The sequence below is a fragment of the Protopterus annectens genome, chromosome 6.part0 (assembly GCF_019279795.1).
Source record: "Protopterus annectens isolate FY-2018-M chromosome 6.part0, PAN1.0, whole genome shotgun sequence".
NCBI classification, from domain to species: Eukaryota; Metazoa; Chordata; order Ceratodontiformes; family Protopteridae; genus Protopterus; species Protopterus annectens.
In genome coordinates, this window is record NC_056737.1 from 1146099201 (window position 1) to 1146111912 (window position 12712).

The window sequence follows — 12712 nt, forward strand, 5'->3', positions numbered from 1 at the left end:
GCTCTTGTAGAGTGAGCTTTGACAGAGGTTGTAAGCTCTTTATTAGAAGTGGAATAAGCTTGACTAATACAGTCCCTGATCCACTTGGCAATAGTGACCTTCGTGATGGCTTTGCCCAATTTATTGTCCGAAAAGGACACAAACAATCTGTTTTCCGTGTTTGTTGGGTCCTATCTAAATAAAAGCGCAATTGCCTGTGAACATCCAATGTGTGGAAGATGTATTCCGCTTTGAGTACTTTGGGAAGCAAACTGGACGTTCTAATGACTGTTGCAGGCAAAAACTGGAACAAGCTTTAGGAACAAAGGATGGGTTAGGCCTGAGGGATACTCTATCTTTGTGAAAAAACAGGTACGGTGGTTTGACAGATAGAGCTTGAAGCTCTGAAACCCTTCTGGCTGAAGTAATCACGACCAGAAAGGCAGTTTTCCAAGAAAGAAATTTCAAGTCACAAGTTGCTGCCGGTTCGAAGGGGGAGGAGGTTAAGGCACGTAATACCACATCGAGATCCCACGTTGGAGCAGGATGAGAAATCGGAGGTCGTAAAAGCGCAGCACCTTTTATGAAGGTTTTACACAATCTGTTGCTCATCAAAGGTGGGTTTATAGATTCATGAAAATTGGAAATAGCTGCCAATTGGACCTTGATGGTAGAGACTGAAGAACCTTGATTGAATAGGGAAGTTAGAAACTTCAGGACTTCTGACACGGGACAGTGATGGGATCTAGACCCGGAGTTGAGCCCAAATAGCAAATCTCTTCCATTTGCTAGTATACAATTTCCTAGTGGCAGACTTGTGGGCGAGGATAAGATACGATGACTACCGGGTCTAAAGTATGATTCCTGACTATAGTCGGAAGAGGAGGAGCCAAGCTGTTAACTTCAAAGAGTGAAGGGACTGATGGAGTTGTCCCGACTGGTGAATCAATAGGTCCGGGATCTGATCCAGGAACCATGGACTGTCCAGTGCATATTTCCGAAGATAGGGAAACCATACCTGACGAGGCCAGTAAGGGGCAACTAAAATCATCTTGCTCCCTAAGTGAGTCGCCTTTTGGATCACTCTGGGAAGGAGGGAACCGGAGGAAGGCGTATAGCAAGCCGGTGGGCCAAGGATGGGCTAAGGCGTCCATGGGAATCTCCCCCGGAGCTGGAGTGAGAGAGAAGAATTTTCTGCACTTCGCATTGAGCGGGGTTGCGAAAAGGTCGCAACAAGGAGTTCCCCATCTTCTGAAGATCTGAGTTGCCACTGCATCGTTCAGAGACCACTCATGAGGAGAGAGAATAGTTCTGCTTAGTCTGTCGGCTATCACGTTGGATCTCCCAGGGATAAGAGTCGCTACCAGAAAACGTCTGGTCACCACTGCCCATTCCCATACGCTCATGGCCTCTCTGCAAAGGGGGTAGGATCTGGTCCCTCCCTGCTTGTTCAGATACCAGACTACTGACATGTTGTCGGACTGAATGGCAATTAAGCCCTGAGGGAGGTAATCGTGGAGGGCTTGTAGAGATAGAAGCACCGCCCTCATTTCTAGAATGTTGATGTGAAGGAGACTCTCGTTGGAATGCCAATTGCCTTGGACTGACCTGGCCAGGTAATGCCCCCCCCCACCCCGTCTGGGAGGCATCCGTCGTCAATGTGGCCATAGGAGGAGGTGGAACGAAGGGTCGTCCCTGATCCAGATTGGAGGACACCAGCCACCAGCGAAGGTCCCGTTTGCAGGTTTCCATGATCCGTACGAGGTGACAGAGGGAGATCCTGAAAGGACCACTGGGTCGACAGGAGCCACTGGAGAATTCTCATATGCAATCTTGCTAAGGGGACTAGGAGAACAGTGGCCGACATGGAGCCTAATAGCTGCAGGACCATCCTGGCTGGGGCTTTGGATTTGAGAAGCAAGGCTCGGACTTGAGCCCGTATAGTCTGTATCCTTTCTGTATGAAGATAGACCCGCATTAGGTTTGAGTCTATCTCTACTCCGATGAACCTTATGCACTGAGATGGCAGCAACACAGACTTTGGCCAATTGAAGGTGATTCCAAGGGAAGTGCCTAGTGATATGGTGGCTGCTAGGTTCTGCAATAGTAGACACCTGGAGGTGGCAGTTAGGAGCCAGTCGTCCAGATACGGAAACACCTGGAATCCTAGACTCCTCAGGTGAGCAGTCACAACCGCCAAACATTTGGTGAACACCCTGGGGGCTGTGGTGAGACCAAAGGGCAGTGCGCAGAACTGAAAATGACAGTCTCCCAGGCTGAAGCGCAAATGTCTCCTGGACGCCTGATCTATCAGGATGTGATAATAGGCGTCCTTGAGATCTATGGAGCACATCCAAACACCTTTCTCCAGCAGTGGGAGAATGGATTGTAAGGTGACCATTCGGAACTTGGACTTCTTGACTGATCGATTTAGGTTGCTGAGATCCAAAATGGGCCTCAAAGTCCCCGGTCTTTTTTGGCACCAAAAAGAATTATGAGCAAGTCCCTAATCCGGTCTGGTCTGCGGGGACCGGTTGGATGACTCCTTTTTGAAGCAGCTTTGAGATTTCGAAGGCTGCGATTTCCCGTTGACTGGGTGGCGGGTCCGGGATTTTCCTGGACGGAGGGAGTGAGAAAAGGGGATGGCGTAACCTCCGGCGATGATTCGAAGCACCCATCGGTCCTGAGTGATACCCTCCCAGGCTTTTAGGTGCCTCGAAAATCGACCCCGACTGGCTCCGGAGCTGCACAGTCGGGCAATCCTTCAGGGATTGTGGAAGGTTGAAGAGCCACGAAAGGACTCACGGTCTCCAGTGTTGCGGGGGCCTCTGCCGCCTCTGGGACGGCGTCTTCCTGAAAAATTTCCCCCTCCTCTGCCTCTAGAAGGGGGATCGTCCTGCTGCGAGGGATAAGACTTCTGGGATTTACGGAACCACATTTTCCCTCCTCTTTTAGCCTTGGGGTAAGGCCGAAAGGGAGTGGAAAACCGTGCCCCTACGGCAGTCAAAGTCTTACCTTCTTGTTCACAGCGGGACAATGTGTCCTTTACCTTGGGTCCAAACAAAGAGGACCCATCAAAGGGAGCGTCGGCAAAGGAAGACTTAAAGGCTTCCGCAAAATGACACAGGTGGAGCCAGGCTTGCCTCCGTAGAGCAACACCCGTACCCGCCGCTCTACTCGCCCCCTCGGCTGCATACGAAATGAGCCTCATGGACGAGTTTGATATCGATGACAGAGTAGCCAACTGAGAGCCAACAGTCTGGGCCAACTGCTCAGGTAGGTTACCCAAGAGGGTATCTGAAAGCTCCTTGACCAGATCCCTCTGAAGTCTAGTGAAGTGCGTCAAATAGTTCAGGGACCTTAAGGTAAACGCCGCTGAACTGAGGGTGCACTTCCGTGCGATCCATGCTCCTAGACTCCTTATTAGGAGGATGGACGGACGTCGAAGCCTCTGCTACATCTTGTTGGGTAGCAGATGCCACCACCAGGGCATCTACAGCCACACCTTTGGTCAGAAACTCCTTCTCTGGGGGTGCTGATAAGAATTTATTTGGGCGAGCCGGCACCGGTTCCACAGAGTCTGGATGCTCCCACGCCCTTCGACAGATCAAATCTAGGAGCTCGTCGAAGGGCGGAGACACCCAGGAGGCGGAAGGCTGAGCCCCGAAGGCCTTGAGGAACACCGACTCGTCAGCGGAAGGGGGGTTTGGAATGCCAGCCGCCTCGTTGTTTGAGGACTTCCAAGATGTCTGCAAAGGAGACATCATCCGAGGACGACTTGGGGGACCCCTCCGCATCATCAAGATCAGTGTCCGACGTGAGACTCATCGGGGGAGTCGACGTGCTTCCTCTTGCACAGTCTTTTCCTTGGGGGTTCCTCCAAAGAAGCTTCAGAGGGACCCCCAAGAGGGGGGAAACCCCACTGGGGGTGACCTCAGGCCCCCGGGCTCCGCTGTCTAGCGACAGGGGGACTACAAAAGACCCAGTCTCCGTGTCTAGGGAAGGTGCCGGTGAGACCGTGGAGGTAGCCAAAGAAGATTTGACCAAAGCACTCCTCATGGCCCTGAAGGCCGGACCACTAGAGTCCTGGGAAGGTCCAACCCCCGGGGCCACAACAGTAGACTGCACCCCCGCAGTCGACGCACCGAGAGGAAGGCTCAGAACCGAAAACATTGGTCCCGAAGCGTCACCCCCGAGGCCGACCGAGGAGGTCCGTGTACCGAACTACGACCCGAAAGCCGGGGTTGGAGTAAGGGTCTGAGCCGACCCGAAAACCTCCATCGGCTCCACCAGCACCGGCTCCAACGGTGCCGAGGCTGTTGGAGGAGGAAACAGAACTACAGGGTGGGCCATCGGCTCCGAAGCAGATTGGGCTGGAGCCGAAACTAATTTCTGGAATACAGGAGACTGAAACAGCCTTTGGAGCACCCCATTGATGTCCGAATCCGACATCTTGGAAGATCGGGAGGAGACCGACCGGGTCCGAGCAGACTTCTCCATCGGCTCCGAATAGACTCTATCAATATCGGTGCCGAGGGAGATTCCATAGTAATTTCCCTCGGTGCCAAGGAGGGCTTCGGCGCCGAAGGGGAAGAGTCTGAGCCGGCAACCCTCATCGGCTCCAAAATCAGTGGAGCCGATGAAGGTGACCCGCCTCTCGAAGCCCCAGCCATCGGCTCCGAAACCAGAAGAGTCGAGGCTGGAGGCATCGAGGCAGACCGTTCCACCCTCGGCTCCGAAGTCCGTGGAGCCGATGGAGAAGCCTGCCTAGATTTCTTAGTGGTCGGTTCCGACGGGCTGGTCGGAGCCGACTATTTCTTTTTCTTAGCTGGAGAGGAAGAGGAAGATATGGCCTCTTCGAAGGAGGGTTTGATAAACCCTTTTAAGATCAATTTATTTTTCCTCTCTTGGAGGACCAGAGAGGAAAAAGCGTGACATGCTGCAAGACTCCTGAAGGTGTTTGGCGCCTAAACAGTACACGCATAAGGAGTGGTCGTCCGTGATGGACATTTTGTAGTTGCATCTTGTACATTTTTTAAATCCTGAGGGTCTATGCTCCTTAGACATAATGCTTGTAGACACTATTCACTTTGTCAGAGAAAAGCACTATGTATGGAACTCAGTACAAATGGTTTGAACAACAAAAAAAATTTTTATTTTTTTTTTTTTTGAACAGGAGAGGCGAAAGCCCAAGAAAAATTACATGAATGACAAACACACCAACAGGAGGGCCAAGAACCCTCTAAAACAGGTACTTGACCTCTCCGAAACAAGAAGACTCACTAACGAACGAGGGGAAGGCCCCTCTAACTTAAACAGAAACCTTTCCCTGTCCAGTCACAAAATTTTACCACAAAATATCCACAAAAACACAATTATACACAACGATAGCTGTTAAAACAGCTTTTGGGTTAAGATTAAAGAAATTTCTGACAGAAAAAAACTCTCAGAAAAAGCACTTAGCTCAGCCAAGTTCGAGACCACGTCCTAGCTTGTAAGCGGCAAATGAGATCTGGGGAAGTAGTGGTGGTGCATCCTGGGATATAGAATAGCTCAGCCAATAAGAGACTTCGCTCTATAGCATAGCGTGCCGAGTCGGAGCCGAGGATCGGCTCCGAACCCATCAGTACAGAATGTAGGCGAGATAGGATCACATAACATCAAACCAGCCGTTACCATTAAATAAGGAAAGCTGAACCGAGCCAAGGAACAAAGCTACACCTTTTTTCTGCTTATGCCCTGCAAATATTGTCTCCTGCACTTGTTCTCTCGCCTCGTACCCCATCTTATGTCTGGCTGTCTTTTTTTTTGTAACCTTTAGTTGCAGGCTGGTGAACTTTTCTTCTAGCTCTGCCTAGACACAGACACATTGTTACACGGTCCAAAAGACAGATTTTATAAGTCTGAGTAATTTTAAAGATGAAGCAGCACATGTTCTTATTTTTATATGGTGTTTCTATGAAAAAAGGAGGTCAAGGAGGGCATGAGTTTGAACACTTACAATGCTTTGAAACACAAGAATACTGGGATTGTATTCAGAGGTGGTAATGAGGCATATAATTTAGGTAACGAATGACTACTAGCTATTTCTTTTACTCAAATTACAGATCTATAAGGATATCCACATACACAAATATGAAAACATCACAGCTTAGCTCTCTTTCTTCTGCATTTCTTATTCAGTGTCACTATCACAGCACACAAATGCTTAACCTACAAGTAAAGTAAACCGCTGTTTCACAGCATTTTTCGGAAAACTAGGCGGAATCACGTCAATTGCTCTTTATGCTTACAAGGCATTTCAATAACAGGTCTATATCAAGTAGCTTACCTGAAAACAAAAAAAAAACAGTTCTTGGGATGAGCAGAACAGCAACGGGAAGCTCCTAGTAACTGCAAAATTGGTATGGGTCTCCAACGATCTCCGTGCAATCCGTGAATGCCCCATTAAAATAGGATTCAGTAGCAAAAATATCAGCAAAAAGAAAGAAAATACCTGCTGCTGGACCCTCTATTTATTGGGGAAAACAAAAGAAAATTACGCTGGGGGTGGAAGTGTTATGCAAGTGGTGGCTTGGATTGCAAGAATCCGATTGGCTGCCACCACTTGCTTTATCAACAACTTTTGACGAAGATTTTCTAATAAAAGTTTAATGCAACCTCAATGTAAAAACATGCTGAATCGTAACTATATAAGGTAAATTACAAGTTGAATTACAATTTCATCATGTTTTACATTAAGCCGAACTACAAATCTCCACTACAGTTTCTCACGCTGCTGGAAGGCACTCGGAGGTAACAGCTTGCAATTCATATCTTCTCATGGCACACTCGGGTTTTGTAAACACAGAGGCGCCATGAGAAGGTACTCGGGCTTAGGCAGTTAAGTAAGACATAATTCACTACTTGTGTAGGCTCTGCCATCAGTTTTAGAAATGTTGGAGATCTAAATGTCAGTCAAAACTGTAACTAGGTTTTGGCTGCCCCAAGCACAAACTATTAGGGAGTACGATCCCACTGGCAATGTGGAAGCAGAGTGCCAGTAACACTTTCCCCAGAATTCAGTGAGTATATCAAGTCATCATTTCATTCATTCAATTTAAACAGTTATGGTTGTGTGGCTATTTAAACGAATAAATGAAAGAATGGTGTGTATTTGAGTTATTAGATCTTTGAGGAGACTTGTTTTGTTCTTTAATTTTAGGTGCATTTTTTCTCCTAAAATTTAGTTTGAGGGGGTTCCAGTCCAGGGACTGCTCAGCCCACCAATTCAGCTATCAACTGCTCTGAAATCAGTGATGTTTCCTAAGAAACTGCTTGCATGACTGGGTCCTGATAGCGTTCGGTTGTATGCTTGAAAACTTTAATAAAACTTAAGTGGCAAAAATACACAAGAACATAAAATTATATTCTCTGAACCACTACAAGGTGTCAATTCTATAACTACACAGGTATAGAAATACAGCCTTTCTTATGAAGACTGTTAAGCTGGTTATCACAGGCAAGTATTTCCGTACTGCAAGTACTACATATGATGCTAAACTGCACAGCTACAAGTGTGTATGCAAAGCAACCTACTACAGATATATTGGTGGTAAACAATAGTCTGTGGGCTTAATTAAAAGGAAAAAAAGTACTTACTGTACAATGCAGCTGCTTAACAGCTTGAGGCACAGTCAGGCAGACTTGGCATGTTGCCTCCTTCCACTGGCAAAAGTCATTCCCTCACATTAAAAAAAAAATGCATTCTATCTAAACAGACAACAGTTATTTTCCTAGTGAATATGCAACAGAGAATAAACATTTATTTTGCTACCTTAATTGTTGAAACAAAACTGCTTCAAGTCTAAGTACTGTCTAAAAGATCTTAAACCACAATCAAGCATTTGTAATCTACAAACATACCTTTATGACCTCCCTGTTTAGCAAGCTTAACATAATCAGAATCGGTCTCTCGAATCCATTTTCGATTTTTACCATATTTGTCTTCATTTGTAGGGCTGGAAAAGTCTCCTAGACCAGGAATATTTGAAGTGTGATGCATAGCTAGGTCTGTAACGTCCATTATTTTGCCTCCTGTCTAATAAAATTGGTAAAAAGATAAACAATTAAAAAATTAGAGAGAGCAAAGAACACGAAATTTTGCAGCAGAGACTGAATTTACCACATGGCTAGATAATACGAAGAATCTTATAAAAGTAACAAACTCAGAAGATATTCTATGTCCAACAAATGTCCACAAGACATACACATTATTTGTTTGGTCTTTTATGACTGTGTAAGTGCTCTAAATATGTTCTAATTTAAAGCCTGTAAATGAAAAAAAAAAGAATTACGACATAAGGAATGGACAGCACCAAGAAGCATTGAAAAACAAGGCCATAAAATAAGAAAGAAGAAATCAGTTCAATTTATATATAAAAAGAAAGGATAAGACGTTGGTCGCATTCGATTCTCAGCTACAGCATCTTCTGTATGGAGGCATGCGTGAATGGGCATGCCTTCGTTGAAGGTTGTGCGTCAGGGCTGGTAACTCGGCACGTAAAAATCCACTACCAAACATTAGCGGACCGGAGTTCCGCTGTGGCGACCCCTAAACAGGATAAGCCGAAAGACACAAAGTACAGTTTTGTACCTACCATAAATGTAGATGTCCGAACTGGATAGCATCTGCAGTCATAACAACTGGGTTGTCCTGGCAAATGTATGCCGAGGAGGTCAAGTAGCCGCCTCAATAATGTCTTTTGTTTGCCTCTCCTAAGTAAAGGCGAAATAGCTTTTCCTTCCTTCCTGTTGCATTAGGCTACAAAAGTTGGTCAGTCTTTCTGCTATTTTTTTGTTTCTGTAGTAGTAGTAGTAGCTGTCTATATGTACCAAGGTAGTATGCAGTATTCTTTCCCCTCTGTTTTGTGGGAAAGAAGGGTAGGTAGGTGGATTGTCTGGTTTAAAGACACAAGACACTTACCTTGGGGGGTAAATGTAGGATTAGTCCTCTCATGGACACTCTCTATCTTGGTGGAAGATTGGGTTGCACTGCCATTGCCTTTGCAGTCTGTGACCCTCCTTTGCTGCTGGTTCAAAGGGTGATAGTGTCAACTTTAGGTTTGGGTGTATGATGCTGTAGTTGTTCTGAGTTAAACATCAAGGCATCAGGGATTTATTTAACCACATATTGTTCAGACATGCTCCTCAGTGTGTAGGTACCAGTGTTGTCTTGGTTTGTTTGGAGCTATCAGGATTATCCTTGTTCTTTCTTCCTTTTTTTAGTAGTAGTAGTTTGTATCAGCCAGAGTCCACTTTCCATGCTAGTGGGTGTCCTTGTGCAGAATTTTTGAGCTGGTGATTGAGAGGTGATGCAATAGTAGTCTCTCTGGCATTCCCCCCATTCTTTGAGATGGTCTTCTGTTTTAAGCATGGAATTAGTGGATTTCTGTTTCTAGACTGTGTCTGTGTGTGGACCCATAAATTTCTTTTAGGTACCACTGTAGTTTCCTCATATGTAGTCTGGGAAATGGAATTATGCATGATTGATGCCATGAAGCCCAAGGCCCCCAGAACTTTTCTTGCTGTTAACTTGTTCAATTTGACTTTTGTAAATTGACTGTGTATCCAGTGCTTGTAGCAAAAAAATGACCCCCTTTAAATCTGTTCTAGAGTTACCAGCCAAGACTCTTGCCCAGCATGGGAAGAAGCACAGCTCTCATGTTTGCTAACTCCATTATCTGGCGCTAGAGCCTCTTTTTTTTTTGGAGTAGATTTGGAAATGAAGCCTCCAGTGCATCATAGCCATTTTTTGGAATGGTTGACTGTTCTGCATGGCATGCAAGGTTTTCCAAAGGGTCAACCACCGTAGTGGGGTAAAATTTCTGAGGTCGATTCAAGAGTTGTACTTTGATCAGTTTTCTCGGTTTGCCGAAACCAGAACACTCGCGCTTTTTTAACAAGGACATCAACAACAACATAAGACGCCTATATATAATTACACAAAGGTATATGTGTATTAGAACAAAGCAACAAGCAAATCCTTTGTTAGCTGAAAGACAGAAAGGAGAGAAACAGTTTATAAAAGGGATTGTAAAAGGTAGATTAAAAAAAAAATGACAGGAATATAAGATGAAGTAAGCAATATGTCCTATGCAGACCACCTAAAGACCCTATCCCTGTATTCTGTCTCCTAAAGACTGTTGGAGGGAGATCTATGCCTGGTAAACAAGGCACTGTCAGACCCCACCCCGATAGACCTCATACATATTCACAAAACAAACCGCACCAGAAGTATCCATTCTAAAGACTTAAACCTTGCCTGAGATATAAACAGGATCTGCTGGAGAGACAGATGTGTATCCTACAGACTACCCCTTCTCTGAAACAGGCTCCCCATCCAGGTGAAGAAGAGTTCCTGCCTAACCCAATTTAAGTGCAACTTGGACAACTACATGGGGAACAGGAAATTCATCCCTGGATTGCATGCATGTCTCTAAAGGACACAGGCAGCCCACAAATTTTTCATCTTCCAGGACTCTGCTTGTAAATGTTTCATCTCCCAAGCCTCTGCTTACACTTATCAAGGGTACCAGAACTTGTCAGACATTTGGGATGCATGGCTATGCTTAAAAAGGCCCTTGTGGTCATTAGCCTAGTAAACACACAAGAACCTATGATGTCTGTACAGAAACAATTAATAAAGATGTTTTGGGGTTAGAATATTAGGAGAGATGTAATTAATAAATGGGATAAGGCTAGAAGACGAGATTACATCAGCAGAGACCCAGATGGGACTAGAAGGAATTAATAGGAGTACTACAACAGGTATACAAGAAAGGAGTGGTTTAACACTATCTTTCAAGAGAAGCATGACATTCTTTAAAAAAAGAAAAGGAGAGTAGAGATGTTAAAAACTGTATTTATTCCCATTACTCTACTGTATGTATATTGGGCAGCCACGGTGGTGCAGTGATTAGCATTGTTGCCTCACATCAAGAGGTGCTCCGGTTCGATCCTCAGCTGGGGTGCCTTCTGTATGGAGTCTGCATGTCCTCCCTGTGGTTGCGTGGGTTTCCTCCGGGTGCTCCGGTTTCCTCCCACATCCCAAAGACATGCTGCAGGTGGATTGGACATTCTAAATTGGCCCTAGGCGTGAGTGTGTGCGTGTGTGTGCCTTCTGTGGAAGGTGGGGTGCCGGGCTGGCAACTCGACACCGTAAAACTCCACTGCCAATCATGAGTGGACAAGGTGATCCGTTGTGACGACCCCTAACCGGGAAAAGCCGAAAGAAGAAGACTCTACTGTATGTATATTATAAGATAAAAATTAGTTATGCAAGGCAGACTGAAAGGGAAGGTTGGAAATTATTCTGACAAAGAAGTGGGGGGGGTTACTGATAGAGGTAAAGATACAACAGACATGATATATACACAGATATTTGTATCGGTTGATTAGATCACCCTAATAAAAGTAAACAAATCAATACAGGCCTACCTCACCTTAAAATGTAATGGGAAAAATCATATACTAACAACAAAAAATATAACAACCCCAATTAAATCAAACTCTGAATACAAACATATGTCAATAAACACTTAAAACAATTAAGAAATAATGTTTAAAAAATTTAAAAAAATCCGAACATGTGAAAATATAGTGTAAAAACCCTCACACTAAAATCCTACAAAATATTGCAACAACAAAAATACAAAAAATATAAAAGTGATCACCAAATATTCAGAAATATTTTCTCAAAGAAATACTGCCCTCTGCAGCTACAATGAAATGGACTGAAGAGAAACCTGATCTAAGATATCACCACATACCTGACAAGGAGAAAAAAAGTGAATAACACACACTCATTTTTTTTCCAAAACTGCAACTACTTGAAAAGAATGAGAACAGGAATTAAGAAAAATTTAAAAAAAAAATGTACAAAGGAAATACACAGGGGTTCTGAACATAATAAAGCAAAGAAATGGTACTATGGGGGTAAGAAACTATATTAATGACTTACGGAGCTACTCTCTTCACCAAGACTGCCATAAATAGATCATAATTGTGGTTCAGAACATATGTTGGTCTATGTGATGAAGGAAAGCTCCAATGTTTCCCTTAGAGGATCATAATCCACGTTTCCTTCTGCAATTACAGTATCTGCTTACTCTCTAGTACTAAAACAAATCGGTACCAATTTAGTCTTCATTTCACTGACAAAAAAGTTCAAAACTCTGTCAGCAAACTAACACTACCAGGAATGTTCCCACTAGGCTACCCCCTGGTATCAGTCAATTCTTCCAAATTAATTAGCTGCATTACACTGAGCTTCATCTCTCATTAACATTAGTAACTCCAAATTCTTTAAAAAAAAAAAAAAAAAAAAAACTATGCATCTCAACATCACCCCTGCTCCCATCTTATTTGGCCCTCAACAATTTCTTATAATATTTTTAAAATACTCCGGTATCAGCACTGGATCCCTGAAGGTGCTCCCCTCAGTTTTGCTTTTCACGACTGCTACCTTTCAACACACACTACTATTTCAATCAACCTAACTTTTAGTTATGTACTTATAACTTTAGATGTTTGGGATCCATCTCGCCTACATTCTGTACTGATGGGCTCGGAGCCGATCCCTCAGCTCCGACTCGGCACGCTTATGCTATAGAGCGAGGCCTCTTATTGGCTGAGCTATCTTTATCCCAGGATGCACCACCACTAATCCCCCAGATCTTGTTTGTCCACATTC

General features: G+C 44.6%; 1 protein-coding gene across 1 annotated transcript in view; it reads right to left on the reverse strand.

Annotated features, from left to right (window-relative positions):
* CCHR6.PART0H7orf57 (chromosome chr6.part0 C7orf57 homolog) overlaps positions 1-12712 on the reverse strand; it is a 1417733-nt gene that overhangs the window by 999771 nt on the left and 405250 nt on the right. The window contains exon 2 of the mRNA XM_044074768.1: positions 7885-8055. Coding sequence (XP_043930703.1) covers positions 7885-8044 — 160 coding nt within the window. The 5' untranslated portion in view covers positions 8045-8055. The remainder of the gene's footprint in view (positions 1-7884; positions 8056-12712) is intronic.